Genomic DNA, 20,837 nt, shown 5'->3' with positions numbered 1-20,837 from the left:
TCATGCTGTTGTACAAACAGCAGATGGTGCCATAGTCCTTATACTAAGCGGATGGCAACTGTTCTCATCCTTTCGTGTGTGGCAGGTTTAGCAGAAGTAATTAAATCAGCACCTCAAATCTAAATCTGATCCTGGATTTTGTAATCACTGGCAGTTAAATGACAGCTAAATGTAACAGGTCGGCCACTTTGTCATCAGACCTAAGTGAAAAGTAGCACCTGGACCTTGAGGACTATGACTTGAATGACTGCTATGAAGGATATATAATTTTAAGCTTACTAAAGAAATCATAGCCTGTCCAAATAGTCACACCTTTAGTAATTTCTCTCATTTCAGGGGTCTTTCAGTCTCTGTCAGATTTACTCTGTGTATATAAAATAGAATACATTTCCTTACTGCACTATAGAGAGAACCAGTCTACATGTTTACCACATAGTCTGTTCAGTCTACCATTTTCAGTGAAATGTTTCAAGACCATAGTGTAAATAATGGTGTCATTATGAAGTTAGTCATCTAGTAATAATAAAACATTTGATATGGCTAAATGTATTATGTAAACCATTTGGCAAGGATAAACCAGCAGTCAGATTAACGTCAGATGTCAAGCATGCAGGCTGACATCCAAAAAAAGTTATATACTGGTAAGCAGTTCACTGGATGACACTAGATATAAACTGTAATATGTCAGAGAGAGCATATTTGGTTGAATTTTGGTTCAATTGACCACAGTATCTGACATTCCATGACCTGTATGCCTCTACAAATTGTAGTGAATTTTTTATGTTGTTTCTGGATCATTTTGATAGCTTAAGTGTCAGTGAACAGCAGTTACTTCTTTACAAGATAAAAGCTGCTTGGCTATGATCATAAATTGTAACAATCCTAACAATAGCATAGGCAGATATATATGTAAATATACAAAACAGAGCTCAAACATACACAAATCATTTTCTAAGTGATCATACACTTTATTACTGACCAGTACAGTCCTGCTTCTAATGAGGTCAGCATTATGTTTGGTTCAAACATTTACAGTTTTACATAGTGATTCACCTCAGCTCAAATCACAGTAAAGGCATGAACCTTCCAAGATAAATTCTTCAGCAAGTAGAGAGTGAATTATGTTATCAGGCTGCAGTTTTTCATTGTTTGAAGTTGGGTGGAGAAGCCGTGGGGGCAGGCAGGCTCTTGGCAGCTGAGTCTGGTGGTGCGTGCTTGATAGACTAAGCTCTCCTGGCCTACAGATTTTCCTCCTATTTACATGGAAAACAAACTAAGATGAATTCATTTGCTACATCATTTCTGCAAGAGCACCTCTTCCTGATCTACACACACAAAACAACCTACAAAACGTTTATTCAATATTATATACAATATGAAACAGCCTTTAAAGAGCGATCTCGCACAAGCGCTTTGCCCTGCTAGCCTGCTAGAGAAAAAGGCAATGAAAAAGGGCTAATGGAGGCTTAGCATGTCGGAGTAGAGCAGAGCAGACCCCCCGGCTTCTTTCTCTCTGGCTCGGCAGACGGAGGAGTGCCCGGCCAGTAATTGTCTTCGGGATAAACAAGGCAGTGGGAGGTAGTGGAATGCCTCCTCTGTGGGGGTGGGGTGGGGGTACTGGTGGTGAGGAACTGGGTCACAGAAAGGCCAAGGCAGGTGGTGTGCATCAGCCCTGAGATGACAGCACACACCCCATCCCCTCCCCTGCCCCACAACACCCTCCAAACACAGGCAGATGCTGCAAACGGGATTACAGTTTGAGAGAGAACTGCTGGGCAAGAAAGACCTCTGTGCGCTCTGAGACTCCTTATAAGCAGAGTTCTCAATTTTTTGAAACATGTTTACAAAAACCTGACAGTCGTGATCTCTGAAACAGTTGTTCGTTTACTCCATATTAGTCAGATATACAGATCAAAAAGGGCTAAACCCTTATTATCAAGACAAGACTGACTGACTATCATGACCGTAAAATAAGAGTGGCACAATGTGAATTCACCTCAATTTCTATTTACATTTGCTACTGCTATAGAGCTATGCTTCTCTGTGTGAAGCAAAATACATCTCAACATTTGAAGGCAACAGAACTTTGACTGAAGCATATCCAAGCCAAAAGCTGAATTGTCTTTGCTTTGACACATTTACCGTTGTCTGGCAATTCGACTGTTTCACAACAAATAGCATGGAAGGCATGGTCTCCTTTAATATAACATATAACATTACAACTAGTGAACATTCTGGTCATGGATTTGAACATATGTCTTGCCTGAGAAACATGTATGCTGATTTACGCTGTGAAGGGAGTCCAGTAGTGTAGGGCTATTAGTTCACTTTACATTCTCAGCAGAAGGATTGTTTTGTTTTGGAGGCCTCCATGGAGGGAGCCGTTGACTCCCACAGCCCCTGTACAGCATTACTTAGAGACATGCAAGCGCTGGAATGGTCCACCAACTTCTGCAGAAAGCGGAAAGTCAGAGGTTCATCCTCCTCCTGAAATATGACCCTGTGGATGTTGTTTAAATAGCCATGCCAAAAAATGCTCAGTTCAGCAGGTTCATTGTGTGACGATAAGAGAAGAGAGAGTGTGACGGAGTTTGACTACTCAAGAGTGGATTGGTTTAAATGTTACATTGTTGTTGTCTGTATGTGTGTGTGCATGTGTGTGTGCACATTACATGTGATTATTCTCTGTTCTACCATGGCTGTGACCTTGACTGTTATAGTGTCTTCAGAAATATCACAGAGTTATAAAGGGACACATAAAATAATATTTATTTCATAGCTGGATATCACAGCACCTGTGACTCTGTGGTCAGCTCTGGGCATCTCCGCTTTGTCCACCAAAACAGCTGCTGTCCCTCAGCCCGCATGGGCCTTCTGTTCCTCAAGTTAATCTCTGCATCACTCACAGTGCAGCCACCGCTCGGCGCATAACAGCGGCTGCTATTATGTAAACACAAGAAGACAAGTGAGGGCCAATTTTATACAGCGATTTTAAAGAAGAAGTATTTCTTTTTTCTCTTTGAATTCAGGATTAAGGGAGAATGCACTGTATGTAATAAGCAGTTTTACAACTGGTAGGCCATATTCAGAGTCTTTAGATATTAGTCAGATTTAGTGTTGGGGAAGCTCCTCTAAAATGGAGTTCATAGACTAAGATAGGCATGCTCCAGTCAAAACTGCATTAGAACCTACAGCTCAGAGTGGTACACTAGACATACTTGTATACTAGATGTAGAGTAGATGTGTCTGACGCAACATTATGATAAATAACATCTAGCATAACTACAGTGGGGGACAATTATTGCAGAGCCCTCTCCTACTGAATAGATGCTTTGGTATAGAGTTGCACTTGTAGACAGGTGACCAGCACATCTGTGTACATGTGTAGATATAACGCTTGTGCTCAGTGACATGCCATTACCTCCATCGAGGACTTTCATTGAAGTAACAGCTCCCATCCCATCTGCCTGCCTCCTTTTATTAAAAGGAAAGGAGAGAGAGACACAGCATGTGCTATCTGAATTATGCAAGCTATAGCATTCTCTTAAGAACCCGGGGGCATGGTGTGCAGAGACAGGGTCGGACAGCCCCACTCAAGGGGGAAGGTCTTAATGAAATATTCATCCTTCTTATAGTGGCTAAAGCCAAGGCAATGTGGAGGTGATGGACAGCAGGTCAGTGCCCTGGCCTATCACCCCTCCACAGCCTAGAAGGTTCAGCAATTCTTCATCAGTCTCCTCCTCAGCTACTAAACACAGTATCTGTCTGGACAAAACAAAACAACCCCCCCAAACAAACAAACAAACAAACAAACAAACAAACAAAAAACTAAGGACCTGCTTTTTGGAGGCTGAGTCTGTAACACTTGCACAAAAAGCCTTGATGGAATGTGCTAGCAAAGTAAAAGTGTGCCAAGGCAATGCACATCTTATTTAAAACTTGACGCTTAGGACATTAAATGTGGATGTAGTTCCTCGAGAGTTCCGCATCACCTAGCTGCTCTCATCATCTGCACGTGTCCTGCTCCAGTTAAGCTGCATAATGCAGATCCTTCACACCGTCTCCTGTAGCCTCACGCTTCACCGCAGCAATGTCCAAATTTCTTTTTAATATTTAATTATATTAGTTCTTTCTGACTGCTTTTGGTCTGTTTCTGTGGACCTGATTTGTAAATGTGGTGCATTAGGGAGCCATGGAGCTTGCATAAGCAGTTCTACATACCAGTGTCTTTTTTGTGTTGGTGGAATGGTCAGGCCTCCAAATTTTACATACTAAATCCTCCCAGAAACATACTCCAGGCCTAGAGATGTCCTACCAGATCGTGTTAATAAATAATCTGTCTACTATGCTTTATGCTCAGATGCTCTCGCTCAGATACAAATGGAAAATTGTGATTAGTTGTGTGCCAACTCCAAAGAGACTAGCAAACTAACAGAGAAACTAGCAATGAGAAACCAGTGGTGTTTGTTATCACTTCTTGTGACCTCTTTGGCAGGGAGTCATGACCATGGGAAGTCATTCCAAAACTGTATGTTTCAGAGAAACGGTTACCTTGAGCTACAACTAATTTACAATTACTCCAGTGTTCATGTGTGAATATTTTTAGAAGTAAGCATTGTTCACTGTAAGTGAACATAGGTGATGTAATGAATCATTTTTAGCAAAGTTACATCCACTTCTCTATAGCAGCTCTATTTATCATAGTGGGGTTAGTTGCTCTGGGAATATGTTGCCCTTTTCTTTAATGGTATAACCTTTATTTCCATTCTTCATATCTAAACAGGAAACCAGGGCTGAAGTTCAGAAAATATAAGGGAGGATGTGAAAACAAATTAAAGCTTAAACCTCAAGCACTACATGCTTAGGCTTTAACCCTCTGAAGTCTAAGGGCATTTTCTCAATTTTTGCATATTTTCTTAAATTCATTTAACCATGCTTGGGAACAATGTTTCAGTGCATGCTTTCTGTGGGGGAGAACACTTACAGTAAAGTAGTAAGCTCATAATAAATGAAACTACATCTGTCTAGCTTTGTCATCACTGAGATGACTGAAGCACAGGGCTTTTCTCCAAAACAGTAAAAATTATATTTTCTTTTCAACTCTATGCTTTGTCTGGAAGACACTTAGAAAAACTTAGGACACACTGTTCTCTCATTTCAGCATCTCCAGGCTTCAGAGACTTGTTCCCAAGAAACAAAGAGGAAACGATAGATATTGTTTCTTGCCCTGCTGATGATCATGTTTCAGTTTGCTCTTGTTTTATTGGATCCCATATCAAAAATAAACACAGTCTAATTCTGGCAAAGGATTTGTTTTTATTGGGGAAGGGGGTGGGGGTCACTGCTGAGAGTGAAGGAATGAACTCTAGTGACTTTTTAGGGGTGTTTTTGTGTCCTTAGGTATGAGTGACAGACTGGCTGAAGGCGAGGCTAAAAGAAACATACATCTCAGTTGGGCATCACACTGATGTTACAGTGCAGAGATCAGTGGAAGAGTGACTGTGTGAAATGTCCTTAACAAACCAATAGCACTTTATCTAAACAGCCCCTCCTCAAGAGTCTGGCACAAAATGCTAACTACTAATTATTTACTTGACTATCAGCACATAGTCGAATGTTTAGTCAAAAGCAGTGTGGATCTGATTTGTTGCCAACATAGAATGAGGAATGGAACTAAATTCCTTATAAAGGCAGAGAAAATATAATTGAAATGATATATGAAACATATAAAGCAGAGGCTGTTGAGGTCTGCTTGCCTGTGAAGTGGCTGCAAGTGGGGATACCCCAGCGGGTTGGTGGACGCGCCCACAGGCACAGAGGACACACGGAGTCCAAGCTAAATGCTCCAGAGCCTGGTGACGCTGATCCAGAAGGATGGGTGCAGTGAGGCAGAGGGCAGAGGAGTGCAGAGTGTCATGGCTTTGAAGACAATGGGCCTTCTCCTCTCCAGTGAAATACGAAAGCAGCATCGCTGGGCTCTGACGTTTGTGTGGCAGGGATTCGGTGCCAATATCAAGGAGACAACAGGAATTGAAAGTAATGTACAGGGAACTTTCCTTTGTTGTACCCTTGGTGGTTACAGGTGAAATTATAGTGCAGTTTTTGTGAACCTCAAAGGGTACTTTAACCACTCAAAAGGCTCCTCATTGGCTGCTTTGCCATACTCTTATACAAGCTAATCACTAACAAAATCTGGAGGCAAAATTGCACCAAGAACATGAGAACAGAAAGGTCCTGAACAAAGACTGTGTTTTGATCTGTTCTGGCCTGGGAAGTGGACTGTAATGCCTGGTGGAGTGTCACTTTGCTATGCTACAGTTAACCCAGTCTCTATGCCACAGCTGCTCCACTCACCCAATCAATGCGCATGTCACTTATCAATAGTCTTGCACTGATGATGTTTTCTCTAGTGGGATGATTTTTTTTTTGGCTTTGGTCACTGTGCTTTATTTTAAAAATATCAGCAAAGAAGCATAAACTCTACACAAGTATGCAAAAAATTAAAGCTTGAAAAGGTTGTTTAATGTATTTAAAACTTTCTTGCTCTTATGCTATAAAATATACTGGTTCAACCCAAAAGAGGTTTCAAAGAAAATGCTTCACTGAATTGAACATGTTTAAAATAACTGTAGTTGTGTCACCCTTTATGAAATTAGCAGAAGTATCCCAAAATTTCAAAAATATCCCAAAACAACAATCAATGAAGAAAACACAAACCAACCAACAACAGCAACAACCCCAATACATTAGGTAATTTTCTATAGATGTGCTCACAATGTCTCAAGCCCTCCAGAAAACACACATCATTCTCATTGTGTTTCCCAACAATGTCAGGAAAAATGTCCTTTTCATGTTACAAGTACCCTCAATAAACAAATGCTACACAAACGCCAGTGAAAATGAATTGTCGGGTTTTTTTATGCTTATTGTTGGCAATCATGCTATGTTGCAAGGGCACTCAAGAGAAAACTTTGGAGTAAATGGTATGAGTAAGGTATGATTAGTAATACAAGCTCTAATAAGGACTAAATAGTAATTCATTACACCTTACACAGTTTTTTGATTAATAATTAGCCTTTTTTCAGGGTCCTTGTAATCCTAAATACTCAGAAAATAGCGGACATTGTATATTGACACGTATTCAATCAAAATGAGAGCGTGGATTTGCCAAGTCGTCTCCAATCGGTTCATGGTTTCCTCTGAAGACGTCGATGCGCTAAATGAAGGGGTTGGGTTTTCCACCAGCTGAAACCTTTCTAGGTCGTGATTACTACTTTGAAACCTTCCACGTCTTACTTGATGCCCTAATTAGCGAGTAGGGCAATATAGTACAGTTTCCCTGTGTTTCTCTTCTTTGTTAAATTGAATATCTAAAACGAAGTAGATGTGAACAGAAGAAACGCCACTTCTTTCCCCGTTTCTCTCCCCCAGTGCACTACCCCTCACTGACTCACCTCAGTTCGTTTCCTTCACCTGCTACTCTTCAGGGTCCGTTTCGGTTTGGCACAAGCTCACCCTGGCACAAATTCTCAGAAGTCTGTCACGAACCGAAACCAAGCCCCAGCCGCACTTCTGGACCCACTTCAACGCGGAAAATAATAGTTTGTCTGGTCTTCTGGGTGTCTCAAGTTTACCTTTAAGATGAGTATCAAATCTGACTCTGAGCCAAACAACAACGTCTCAAGCGAAGAAGAGGTAAGAACTCTGCTTCTAACGCCTTTTAGTGAATAACATGCTCCATAACTATCTGGTGCTGATTACTGTAAAACTTTTGCGCTTTAACAGAGTGCAGGAGCCACCGTGTGTAAGCTATCCCTAAGAAGTTCGTCTTTGCGTATTGCGGACTCAATTGTTTATTAACTTATTATTATAAAAGCTAAACTACTTCGCTGTGTTTTTTTTGTTTTGTTTTCTTTTTTTTCTTGTTTAGCGTGAGAACACAGTAAGAAATGAAAAGGCTCAAACTGGCTCGAGTTATTTGTCAAATATGAACATGGTCTATGCTAGGAGGCGTTCAGATCTTGTAGATCATTATGCTAAAAATGATTTTCTGATTGGTTTATGATTCCAGTACAGAACATCTGAAAATGACTAGTTCAGTTCACTGTTCCATTTCAAACTTTCACATTTGTGTAAGTGTTAGAATCGCACTCGGAGGTTGATGAATGTTCTGGTTTGTTAAATGCCCCCCACCTTTTTTTTTTTTTCCAAGACACACTAACTGATGTTTTAATTTTCCTCTAGGTTTTTTGTGGTTGTTAAAGTTGTAGTAAAACATCTGTGGTGCATGTCAATCTGCTTTACAGTAACTTTATTATACCAGTAGCCTATAGAACCCCCCCCCTTTTCCAAGAGTGGAAATGCCTTTTTAAAGCACTGGTATATGACTCAAATGAGACTCTGAAAAGTGCCATTTCACCTTACCTTTCAACATGCCATAATATGTGCTGAGCCACACGCATCTTGAACCAGCGTTCGTCAGATGAGGTTGTAGAGAGGGGTGTGGTGAGACAGCAGGCTGAGCTTGGGTGCACTCCATGGGCCACAAAGCTGCTGTGCAGAGGAAGGAAACGCTGTTGTGCTGGGCGATGTTGTTCATTGCCGTTCCATCAGCAGACCATTGTAGTACTGAGCGTCCCACTGAGTTCCAACAAGTGGATGTTTGCACTTTTGTTTATTTCCTTAGCGACTGGAGAGAACCTGGCTGCATTCAACACTGTTTGGTTGCTGGCCACTTCTAGCATGATGCTCTGTGTAGGGTTTTATTTGCAACTGTATGTGTTCGTGTTGCCATGTCCAGGAAGTAGACGAAAGTGTAGTTGGTCACAGAAGCCATAATGGCCGGCATGTCTGCTAGACTTTAGGTGTTTGAGGTTTTTGCATTTAATGCAAGGTGTTTTTTCTGTAAAGGCTACTAGAATTTGAAATAACACTGCCAGCCAGTGCTGCACATTAGTGTGACCTAGTTTTAAGGTGTTTTCTGTTGGTTTGATTCTTCTTCCATGTAGACTGTGTTGGCACATCTTAATTTTGTAATGTTTCAGTTACAAACCAAGAAGTGATCAAAGCATAAACTAAGCTTGTGCGCTCTGGGCCCTTTGTTTCTTTTGAGCCATGTGTAGTTTGGAACTGAATCTGCCAGAGAGCTGTCATTTTATTAATACTGAATTGAGACTGAGCACAGTGTTCATAGTCATGCTGTATGTTCACCCCCCAGGTCCGAACACTGTTTGTCAGTGGCCTGCCAACAGATATCAAACCTCGTGAACTCTATCTGTTGTTTAGACCATATAAGGTGAGTGTATTTGAAGTTTCATGTTTTCTAATCTTGGTGTTTCTTCACAGGTGGCTTGACACTTGAAGTATGTTTATAAATATACTAAGAATGTGTTATCGGATTGCATGAGTCATTTTGCTGCCTCACTCATCATGTCCAAGCTTCTAATGGGTCATAAAGTTCATTCATAGCAGCAGAGAGTCTAACATAAACCATGGATCTTGATGATCTGGACTTAGGATTTAACATGCTTTAAAAAAAAAATAAAAAAATAAAAAAATAAAATAAATAAATAAATAAATAAATTCATGATCTTTTCAGAGTCCTCTGGTTGGCTTTCCCAGAGGCTAACTATCTGATTGGGTTGACTTCCTATGGGGAATGCTAGGAAGGTTGGCTTTTTTTTTTTTTTTTTTTTTTTTTTTTTTCTCTCCTCCCCTCTTCTTGATGCTCCTCTGCAGGCATGTGACTTTAAAGACCCTAATTGGACAACTTTTTTTTTTTCTTTTTTTTTCTTCAGGGTTATGAAGGTTCACTGATTAAGTTAACATCAAAGCAGGTGAGACAGTGGCAGCTATTACAGCCAATTGGTGATGTATTGCATACAGTCTGGAGTTTCACTTCTCTGAATACATTTGTCCTGTATCTGACTAACTTGGAGTATGTTTAGGACACATTGAATGTTACCTGAACTAAGCTTACCAGAAATCCTTTGACTGTACATCAAATTATGAATTTAGTTTAATGGCACTGCTGGTGTAAGCAATAAAGCCAAACTATACCTTTTTCTCCTCTTTTCCCAGCCCGTTGGATTTGTGACATTTGACAGTCGCTCTGGTGCTGAAGCAGCAAAAAATGCATTAAATGTAAGCACCCATTCATCTGTAAGCAATGGCTTGAATGATTTATCATCCCTCAGATGATGCACAACAGTGGTTGCATGCACTGTGGGGTCCCCCCCCCCCACATGTTTAATAGTGGTGGTGTCACAGGTGATCGAATGTAGTGGTTTTCTAACTACAATCTATTGCTGTCAAAGGATTACCAGTTGAAGTAGCCTTTACTCTCTGAATACATTAGTTCTGTCTCTCTGGTTCATGAAGCAGTTGAATCTCATGGCTGGTAATCTTGCTGGCCTACATTTTATTCAGTTCTTTCTGCTTGGCACTCACTGGCTGTGGATCTGGGCAAATGAGGAGTTTTGGTCTAGTTGAAGTACTAGGCACCCTTTTTGCTGTGAACTAACAGTCTTTCCTACAAACTTTGGTGCATAGTAACTGGTGTAGCACTGTCTTGAGAGCAGTACTAGATTTTCTGAAAGTCACAAGCATTCAGCTGCATGTGGGCACCAGCTTTGCACACTTGCTATTTCTGCCAGGGTTTCGGGTAAAGCCCATCACTATTACCGTAACCCCCACCCCGAACCACCTTGTGTCTCCAGGGGGTTCGATTTGACCCTGAAAACCCGCAGACACTCCGCTTAGAGTTTGCTAAAGCCAACACGAAGATGGCAAAGAGTAAGCTGATGGGCACCCCGAACCCCACAAATATCCACCCAGCTCTAGGAGCACACTTCATAGCACGGGACCCATGTAAGTGTACTGCCACACGTTAGCATTCAGACCGCATACACACTAGCGCGCACTGTCCAGGCATGTGTTGAAGTGTCACCCGTAGCTGAGGAACGGACTAATTCACCTTCACCACATGCATGTAGTGTTAGAAACTGGCTTCTTTCAGTTCAGTAACTTTAAGCTGCACACATTCCGATTCTGTATTTTTCACTTTACACCATATGCAGCTTGTCTTGCGTTCCAAACAAATCTGGGTTATAGTATCCCCTATCTAGATATACTTGACACTTGGGTTCTTTCTTGAGTCATTTTAACATTGAGCTTTAATTTAACCCAAGTTGTAATCAGACACCAAGCTCCAGTTCTGTCTGGCTGTGTGCACGTTCTCAGATGACTTGACAGGGGCAGCACTGATCCCAGCATCCCCAGAGGCCTGGTCTCCGTACCCACTCTACACGGCCGAGCTGAGCCCTGGTTTGCCCCACGCTGCTTTCACTTACCCGGCTGCGGCTGCTCTCCATGCCCAGGTAACACCCACCAGTGAACACTGATTAATTCACTTGTTCCAAGAGTTCAGACTACAATGCGTCAATGCAGTATATTCAGTTTTGTTTGCTGCTGTTGGCTTTAAGAGCACTGTGGTGGAGAGTTAAACATTCCATTGAAGCCTCCACTCTTACCTACATCCTGTGTCTGGGGCCCAGCTTGAGTGCAACTTGATGCTTTCATAGCTGTTTGCAAAATGGCTTCTGGTCAGACCGACTTGACCTTGCACAAAATTCCCATGACTTGTCATCTCAACCTGAATGATGGGAATGTACTATGCTAAACTTAATGACTCCAAGTGTATTGAATCACAGCTTAATCTGACATCTTGGTAACTGATTACACAATTTACTGCTGCTCAGAAATACTCATGTACACTAATCCAATTTAAGCAACAGTGATTTTGGAAAGTCTATAAACCTGCTAAGATGCAGCATGTTTGTATGTCTAAATATAAATTTATAATCTGTGAGCATGTACTTGTAGTGATGCCTATAAAAAAAGAAAGAATAAAATTGAGTGCACCCCTGACAACTTGTGTACACAATCTATAATGGTTTTATTTTTCTTTACAGATGCGTTGGTATCCATCTACTTCTGAGTCATCCCAACCTGGATGGAAATCGAGGCAGTTCTGTTAAATATGTTAATTGTTCACCCCTGTATGCATTAACCCCTTAGGAGTACAATTGCATCAGCATAAACCAACTGATCTTTGTGAAGTATTAGAATGTTAAACAAAAAAAGTGTTCAGGGCTCTTGGTTATTTAATGCAGCTTTCTCCTGATGGGGGGGGGGGGGGGGGGGGGTTAAATTATGCATTTCTTGGAGAGAAACTTTCACTTTTCTGCCTTCCCTAGAGATAACAATGTTCACTTCAAATGGAGTAAACCCATCACAGACCACATTTTAATTCAGTCTGGCTCCCTGGGAGTTCTGCAGCATGGACGTATCTGATCATTGGGAGTCGGGCCAAGGGTGACACTGAAGACATCGTGCCAGCTATATGCTAAACATGAAACTCGGATGGCACTGCTGTAGTAGCACTTGTGTAATTGGCATTCCTTTATGGAATATTTTTGGAATTAGGATTTAAAATGTAAGGCTGCTCTCCCCACTCTGTGTTGGAGTTTACAGGGTCTGAGCCAGTCAGTTGAGACAAGTGCACCCTCCCCCACCCCCAAGGAGTAGATGTTGTGTGCTCTTGTCTGTAGTGATTACTTCCAGTTATGGAGGAGTAAACCTCTTCATTTCATGTTTGGATACCTGGGCTTGTTTTGTGATGGATGTGAAGTAGTTGTCATTACATGTCCTTATGACTGGTTAGGTGAGTGCCATACACCTTGTACAAAGTCATCTTTCCCCAGCACCATGAGCTCTGATTTTAAGATGCCACCTTGAGTTTGTGTGTACCTGTGATTGCTTGGATTTAGCAAAATACAAAGACGATCTGAGTGTGCAGTAGATGTGGTGCAGATTAAAGTGTTTGTGCAATTAAATAAGTAATCTAAGTTAACATTTTTGTTTGATATTTACTGGGTTTTGATTCTGTCCCGTGTGAGTGGAACTCCTTCCTTTTGTTGGACATGTCAGTATGGTGTGCTAAAAGTATTGACGCATGGATGGTGTTTTAATGTGGATTATAGTAATGGCTAATATTGGCATTAGAAATTTATTTGTAAAACGTTTCTGTAAACTTGCTATTGTACGATACAGTATTAAAATGTAAATGCAGACCACTTTGCTCATCTTATTTATTTATTTTTTGACTAAGCGTCCGCTAGAATGACTGCATGTTGGTAATGCCTTCAGCGGAAATATGCAGTGGATTTGGGTGATGCCATCTACAACGCCTTTTCAAGAAAATTGGCCCCCTCTATAATATTCTGTTCGTTTTCAAAGCCAGCAGAAACTACCAGTCGCTAGACTACAAATATAATCGTTCGTCATCCTGAAAACAAAATGCAACACCGTTTTTAGAACTAAAGTGCTGTTAGGTTGTGGTTCAGCTTCGTCAGGCACGACTAATCAAGATACACATTTGACGCTGCTTCAGTCTTTCCTTGGAATGCTGTTGCAGTTACAATACATCACCGGAAGATGGCAATATTTACTGATCAAAAGCAAGTGTCGTGAGCCAAGCACAAACTGAAAGGGTGATTGAACTTTTGGGCTTTTGTCCGTTCATCTTCATCATGATAACGCTTGAATCTGACACCGAATTGTAAAAATACACTTAGCAGCATAAAATATTTTTACTTGTGCAATTTTTTTTAACGCTCATTTTATATGGCACCTTATATGCAGACCCAAACGCTACACAATCACACACTCGTGTCAATGATAAAACTGCAGACTGCGCCAGAGTATTGAGATGCCAGAGCTTTGTGTATTTGACACTGCATGTTTGACAAGACATTCTTAATATAAAGAATGCTGGGAAATCTACGGTGCATGCATGTCTGATGGATTTATACTCATTTCAAACTAGGGTTTCATTGTCCGAAAGTTTTGAAATTTGATCATTCACTCATGTAACGTAACGTCGGGATAGGGATAGGCCTAGAATAAATATGATGAAACAACAAGACGTCCATTACTAACGTTATATGCCACGTCTAGCGGGTTGAACAATATTTTTTTTCTTATATTTCTGATGCACCGTTATATCTATTACTATTATATGGTGCCACCTGATAATCAGTATGTAGCTCTACTGCAAATGAGTTCAATCTTTAATCACATTTTTCCATGTTGTGCACAAATGCTCACGCTTCTCTTTGCTTACATTAATCAGTACTTGCTATCCAGCGATGACATTCTACAACTGCAACCGAAAAAACGAGAACTTCCGTTCAGGGTCCCCATTATCTATGCATTTCCATTAAATATACGTATCCTCCCAGGATCATGCACCGAAAAGCTATTACACTGAAACTTTCGCCTTGCAGAAAAGGCATAGACTCACACCCCATCATCAGACTACAAATTAACACACCTCCACGTGCTTCTCATTCAGGGCTCATTTGTCCGAGGCATGTGATTGGCCAGTCTGATGTGCCACTGCGATCACGGTGCGGCAACGTTCGCAGGAGGCAAGAACAGATGTTCTCAATGAGAAATCAGCCTGGTAGAGGACTTAAGTAGATCTATGCGGAGTGAAACTTTGTTGGTGTTTTAGATAATTCTGTTTGAAAAATTCTATCATGGCGTTTTCTCTGGTAAGTATTTTAGTTAAGCGAGTTTATTTTTATTTTGTCTGAGGCCTCGCGTTGTATTGCAAGAAGGACATGTATTGTTTTTATGAGGTGTTAGTCTTATGTTCAAAGTTAAAGGTTTAGTTCTGGATTTCACTAACTTTTGTATCTTGTCATGTGCCCCACCACTTAACTTTACCTTTCCTTTTGACCGTTTGAAAGCGTCCTAGTATAGCGAGTTGCTGAACGTAGGTATAGCGGAGCTAAACATTAGCCCACTGGCCATAATGTGTTGAGGCAAGGCCTCGTCATTCATGATCTGTTATTTCGACCGTTCCCATATGTTCCTGTCTTAATCTTGCAGAGAGACAATCCTAGAGCTCTTAATCGTTGGGATTCAGAGACCCCTGCCCTGTCAACGTGCAGTAATGCAGACATCTTCCGCAGAATGAACACCATGCTGGGGAACTCCCTGGACCTCACTGGGGTGTGCACCACTCCCAGTGGCAGGACCAAGCGGGATTCCTTGATGGGTAACGTCTTACTTTGGATCATACTACAGGATCACATAACGGAGTGGCTTGATGGTGCACTTTTTAAAAGTGGTGATAAACTGGTGACTTGTTTCTTCATCTATACCAGTGTGTTATGAGTTGACCATGTTTTTGTGCCTCAAATGGTTGGATTAAGTGCAGGTTAGCCTGTGGCTGAAGTGAGTTTTGAATGGTCATGTTGGTCTCCTGTCCTCTGGGCTGTGATGCTGTCTGTGTAGCCTTTGCCCTTCTGCAGTTATGCTTCATGCATGCAGCTTGAGAGCCAGTGAGTGGCCAAAAGATGCTGAATTTGGCCTGGAGAGCAGCTGGCCATGGGCCAGTCCAGACAGTGTTGCATGTCCGTTCAACCTCTAAGACGGCCTTTTCTTGCTGTTGCTCTGATTTGTCAGGATTTTTTTTTCTTTTGCCTCTCTCCTCCATCCTAGTGCTTCTGGTTTGCTCCCTCTGCTGCCAACCGCAAGCACAGCAGCCCTGGGGGAGGGGGTAGGGGTGGGTGCGGATGGCTTGGACTCCTGCTTGTTTGCTTGTGGGAGAATTTGACAGGAATTCAGTGGTGTGGCAGCAGAGCAGGAGCTGGAGGGCTGATGTCATTCACACGGGGGTGTGAGGGCATCAGCGCCTGGGTCACATGCAGGGTGGGTCACGTCTGCAGGGGGAGTCGCATGGCATCTGCTGCAGCCTCATGTGCTTTTCCTTGCCAGCTTGCAGATTCATTCTTTCAGCAGGCTTAGAGGGGAGATGCTGATCAGTGAAGATGTGTTGGCTCTGTGCTGATTTTGTTTATACCACCAGCTGATGCGAATGCAAGGGTGTATGAAATAGCTTTCTTTTTATTTCTGGCCCGTGTTTACAGACCGTCCGGAGTCGGACCTGTCTGCGGTCCGGAGCAAGATGCTTTTTCCCAGCGGTGGCCAGGACTCGTCGCGAGTTTTGCCTGACGTCAGTGAGCTCGGCCTGGGCTTGCAGTCCCTCAGCCTGTCCGGCTGGGAGAGGCCATGGAGCAGCCAGGACTCTGAGCCGGCAGTCCCAAACAACAATGCCTCCAGTGAGTAACGTTTTGCAACTTGCCTTTCTGAAGCTTTGACCATCTCCTTGTGTTTTAACCTTCTATTATTAGTAACACTACCTTGCACCCTTTTTCTAAGTGAAGAATCTTCCTGAGTTTCCCATGCTTCGGTCCTATTAAATGCTAATGTAAAGGGGGGGCAAAGCAGTTTTTGCTTGACCTCTGGTCAATTTCTTAATGCTTTAATTTGAGCTGCTGATCAAGTTGCAATAGTGACAAGTGAAGCTGTATCTGAACAGCAGTTCAAAAATGAGTTGGGGCTTGGTGTCAAAGATTCCCTGCCTGCCTCATGTTCTCCCTATTCCTATTGGTGGTAGCATGGTAAATGAGCCTTTGCTGTTCACTAAACTGTTGTATGTTCTGGAAAGTTTCTTTACTTAATTCTTTGGGTGTATAAGATCGTCAGGCCCTATAAACTCTAATGGCATGACTTGTATTCATATCGATCTGGGTTTTGTTGGCGGTGAATTGGTTGATTTATAAACAAATTGCTCACTGTTTCTCCATGTCTGTTCAGTGCTTGGGCTTCTGGAAAGCCCTCTCGGCCAGCTCCTCAACAAGCCTCCAGTCTTCAGCTCAAACGAGTCCAGCACAGGGGCTTCCGACTTCCTGGAGAAGTTTCCAGGCTTGGCACGCATGAATTCGCGTTCCTTGCTTGGTTCCCACTCCAGCAGCCCTGTGGATTCCGAGACTAGTGGCTTCAGCTCCGGCTCCGATCACCTCTCTGACCTGCTGGTCGGTCAAGGGGGCTGATGCATGGCTTCATACTTGAAACTAAGTGCATGTAGTCTGCACATGGTACAGATTGAGTAAGCTAAAAGCCTGTTAACCAGCCATGTTTGTGTGCCCCTGTGCAGTCCTCTCTGAGGATCTCCCCCTCCATGCCCTTCATGTCCAGCATGCAGAAGGATCCGCTGAAGTTGGGTCTCGGCTCCCGTATGGACCATGACAGCTCTCCCCTGACCCCTCCACCCAGCACCAGCCCAGGCAGCAGCTTGTCCCGCCGTTGGCCTGGTGCGTCCGTCTGGCCCAACTGGGACCTGCTGGAAGCCCCAGACGGCCCCTTCAGCATCGAGAGGGAAGCTCGACTCCACAGACAGGCAGCATGTGCGTTCGGTGGCCGTTTTCTTTCTTTGTGTCGGTTTCTGAGTTGTAGGTAAAATTGAGCCAATGTCTTTTCTCTCATTATGCTTGTCGAACTTTTTGTGGTAGAGGTGCTTATTCTGCACAGCTGCTGTTGCCTTAATGAGGCCATTACTGACTTTGTCTCTGAATAAACAGCAATTAATGAGGCCACGTTCACATGGAGTGGCCAGCTCCCCTCCAGGAACTATAAAAGCCCTGTCTACTCCTGCAAGGTCTTCCTCGGAGGAGTTCCATGGGACATTACTGAGGGTGGGGCACTTTGTCGTCTGGCTTAAAGCAGTTAAAGCTACTGTTGCCTAGTTCCCTTTTTAAGAGTGCTTTGTTCCTTCCAGCTGGCTTGATCAATACCTTTAACTGTTATGGCCCACTGAGTGTGGAGTGGCCTGGTAAGGATGGCAAGCACCCACGTTGCCCTCCTAAAGGTAATATGCCCAAAGGTAATGCAAGCGGGTAGGTCCTTCAGTTCCTTCTGCACATTTGAGGTGACTGGTGTCCATCACCCATCTCTGGTGCCAGTGTCTTGGCTGACATGAGGTGCAATTTTGGTGGCAGCAAACTTACTTGAATTCTGTGCACATGGTAGACTACCTAAAGGTGAATAGGGGTCCATCATACTTGTACCTGGGTCTGTAATAGCCTGCATGGTTTTAGCTGCTGAGTAAAGCTGTTTACTGTGGATTTTTCCATGCCTTAATATGCTGTATAAAGTGCCTAACTTCAGGAGGCACACTTGCTCTCGACCCCCCCTGTTTTTGGTTTCTGTGTCTGCCCTGTAGCTGAGTTTCGTGTCTTGCAGGGTACGTGTACCTGGTATTTGAGTCGGAGAAGTCTGTGCGGGCCCTGTTGCAGGCCTGCACCCAGGATTTGCTTCACCCTGAGGGCTACAGCGAGTACTACTTCAAAATGTCCAGCAGGCGGATGCGCTGCAAGGATGTAAGCTTGTGCCTACTTCTCGTTTGCATCCCAGGAGGAATTCTCATTGAACTTCACACAATTGCTTGCATGTGCACTTGTGTTCATGCTAGGTTGCCTTTTATTTTAAGACATTTAAATTTGCTTGCTGTGCTGTCCTAGCAGTGACTGTTGTGGTGATTGACTCCTGTATGTCACCCAGGTCCAGGTGATCCCATGGGTAATCTCAGACAGCAACTATGTGCGCTGTCCTTCTCAGAGGCTGGACCCCAGTAACACTGTGTTTGTAGGGGCTTTGCATGGCATGCTTAACGCAGAAGCCTTGGCCAGCATCATGAATGACCTGTTTGGGGGAGTCATGTATGCAGGGATTGACACAGACAAGCACAAGTATCCAATCGGTGAGGCTTATTGTATATTTGTTCACATTAGTAGTTTGGCACCCTGCCAAAATGCTAGCCGTATTTGGGGGCTCGTCTCCTCCGGGGTTTGTGTAAACTAATGTTGGGCTTTTCTCCTTGCTCAGGGTCTGGCCGTGTGACCTTTAACAACCAGCGCAGTTATCTAAAGGCAGTCAGTGCTGCATTTGTTGAAATCAAGACCCCTAAATTCACAAAAAAGGTATGTTCCTAGGCTGTTTTGCAGCAGTATTGGTCAAAGGTGTTGAGGTGTATGGGGAGCTCCAGAGCTGTGGTGTACTTCCCATAGTCATCTGCAGGAAGAGCTTACTGATTCAATTAGCCAGTTACTAACCTAACTTCACAAACTTTAGCAGTTTTGCAAACCTAGACACTGACATGCTGTCTTGACTCCTGCAAATATTTACCCCTAGTCTATGAATTTGTTGGGAGCTGGAATATTGAGTGCTTGTTGCTGCTTGTGCACTGAAGACTTTCATTGAGACTGCATATAAAGGTCTTGTTTTTGTGGCTGCTCCTGGACATCAACTACAGCAGTAAATGATGCTCTTTTGTGTACCCTCATGAGATGCTATGCTCACCCTGCAGGTCCAGATTGACCCATATCTGGAGGATTCCATGTGTCAGGTGTGCACTCGTCAGCCAGGACCCTTCTTCTGCAGGGACCAGGTGAGGCATTGAAATTGCACTCTTATACAGGAGCCAGGCATATTGAACACTAAGACTTCAGTAACTAAAGCTTGACATGTGGCCCAGATCCAAACTTACTGTATCAAACCTGACCACATGAATTAAATTTACCAACACTAGTGCTGAGGTTGGGTTTGTGCTTGAGCTTTTTATCCAGTTTTTTGGGTCTGGATTGGGTAGGAGTGTCCAACTCCCCAACTTGGGTTCAAAGTTGATCTCACCAGTTTATGCACACTTGGTACACCCAGGCCTGCTTCAAGTACTACTGTCGCTCATGCTGGCACTGGCAGCACTCTATGGACATCCTCAGCAACCATCGTCCTCTGATGCGGAACCAGAAGAACCGGGACTCCAGCTAAAGGCCTGCTGTGTTGGGGCAGCGCTGTGCTGCTGCCTGTATCCCAGGGTGAAGCTCCAGCCCTGTAGAGGGTGCACACCAGCAAGCACTGCTTTGCAGAAACACTGTAGAAAGTTCACTTGGGCACTCCCCCACCCTTCCCCCTTATCTTTTGGCTTGTTCACTTTGGCACTTTGCACAGTGAAATGAAGGGGTTACAGGGACCCACACAGCTGAGTCCCCTGGAATTTTTGGGGTGAGAATAAGGCCATGATTCAGGTTTTTTTTCCTCCTAAATGGGAGGGGGGGGGTCCCCCCCTTTGAGTTTTTTTTTTTTTTTTTTTTTTTTTTTTTTTCTCCTCCATAAGTTGCAGGTTTTTTGAGCAGTCATGCAAGTTTCATCCACTGAGAGCCAGACAGTGCCTTTTTGAATTGGTTTTTCTTCTAGCTGCTTTTCCCACTGCAGTTGGGAGTTTTTTTTTTTGTTTTTTACTTTAAACACAGCTGCATAATGAAGCCCAATTTTCATCTTCCAGACATTTTACGCAGTTCTTTTTACTAATTTTTACATAACAGGTTTTTAAGTCCTTACAAGGAAAAAAGGTTGAACAGTACTCTACCTACTGGCTTTTTAATTTCAGTTTTTTTTTTCCCCCCTCCTACAGTTTTTCTGGAGAGGTATTCTCCTTTTGTCCACCTTTTTTATGTTAAGTGGAACAAGGGGGTTTATGCTTTGTGTAGCTGTCACCAACCCAGGTCATTTTAGTGCGTGCTCCTGGAAGGCATTGCTTTTTTACTGGGTTGCATCAAGTTTTCAGATCAGCTTGACATGTTAATCAGAAACAAGTGGCCATAGATTGCACTTAGTTTTATTGTTGCACTTTTTAATTTGCACTTTGGAAAGGGGTTGGTTTTTAATCACTTAATGTCAGCAGGTATTGCTATTGGTACCAACAGCAGCTTGTTGAATGTAAAAAGGCTGAACTTCACTTGACTACCTTGGAGCTGTAGTAGACCAGATGCAAATTGCTTTCTAACTCTGTCAGAGTTCAGAAACAGGACTGTTTCTCCAGATCAAATGCTGAGCCTCCCAAGATCAGCTGTCCCTCTTTGTATTCT

The 20,837-nt window shown here is 43.0% G+C and overlaps 2 protein-coding genes and 1 long non-coding RNA gene across 6 annotated transcripts; 2 read left to right on the top strand and 1 right to left on the bottom strand.

Moving 5' to 3' along the window:
* Window positions 1-956: 956 nt before the first annotated feature.
* On the bottom strand, window positions 957-8,512 carry LOC113574110. The gene is made up of 4 exons (XR_003410283.2): window positions 8,425-8,512; window positions 3,422-3,474; window positions 2,796-2,940; window positions 957-1,253 (listed from the first exon to the last, which is right to left on the bottom strand). It is a non-coding gene; the product is annotated as an uncharacterized LOC113574110 (long non-coding RNA).
* rbpms2b (RNA binding protein, mRNA processing factor 2b) lies at window positions 6,003-12,193 on the top strand. Of its 2 annotated transcripts, none has more exons than XM_027004791.2 (7): window positions 6,003-7,695; window positions 9,218-9,295; window positions 9,798-9,836; window positions 10,081-10,143; window positions 10,719-10,869; window positions 11,242-11,378; window positions 11,973-12,193. In XM_027004791.2, the coding sequence occupies exons 1-7, from the start codon at window positions 7,642-7,644 to the stop codon at window positions 12,036-12,038; spliced, it is 588 nt and encodes a 195-aa protein (XP_026860592.1). In that variant the 5' UTR covers window positions 6,003-7,641; the 3' UTR covers window positions 12,039-12,193. The 2 variants fall into 2 exon arrangements, with proteins under 2 accessions (XP_026860592.1, XP_026860591.1); XM_027004790.2 differs by lacking the exon at window positions 6,003-7,695 and adding an exon at window positions 8,651-8,754.
* A 2,410-nt stretch (window positions 12,194-14,603) lies between these two features.
* On the top strand, window positions 14,604-19,999 carry cpeb1b (cytoplasmic polyadenylation element binding protein 1b). Of its 3 annotated transcripts, XM_027004785.2 has the most exons (12): window positions 14,604-14,618; window positions 14,959-15,127; window positions 16,002-16,193; window positions 16,732-16,949; window positions 17,072-17,321; window positions 17,496-17,609; window positions 17,693-17,797; window positions 18,157-18,293; window positions 18,475-18,673; window positions 18,799-18,893; window positions 19,280-19,360; window positions 19,630-19,999. In XM_027004785.2, exons 1-12 carry the CDS (start codon window positions 14,604-14,606, stop codon window positions 19,738-19,740), a joined length of 1,686 nt encoding a protein of 561 aa, XP_026860586.1. In that variant the 3' UTR covers window positions 19,741-19,999. The 3 variants fall into 3 exon arrangements, with proteins under 3 accessions (XP_026860586.1, XP_026860587.1, XP_026860588.1); XM_027004786.2 differs by lacking the exon at window positions 14,604-14,618 and having other exon boundaries at window positions 15,028-15,127; window positions 17,693-17,782; XM_027004787.2 differs by lacking the exon at window positions 14,604-14,618 and having other exon boundaries at window positions 15,028-15,132; window positions 16,013-16,193.
* The last annotated feature ends 838 nt before the right edge of the window (window positions 20,000-20,837 follow it).

The sequence above is a fragment of the Electrophorus electricus genome, chromosome 21 (genome assembly GCF_013358815.1).
Source record: "Electrophorus electricus isolate fEleEle1 chromosome 21, fEleEle1.pri, whole genome shotgun sequence".
In the NCBI taxonomy this organism is placed as follows: Eukaryota; Metazoa; Chordata; class Actinopteri; order Gymnotiformes; family Gymnotidae; genus Electrophorus; species Electrophorus electricus.
This window is presented reverse-complemented; position numbering and strand designations above follow the sequence as displayed.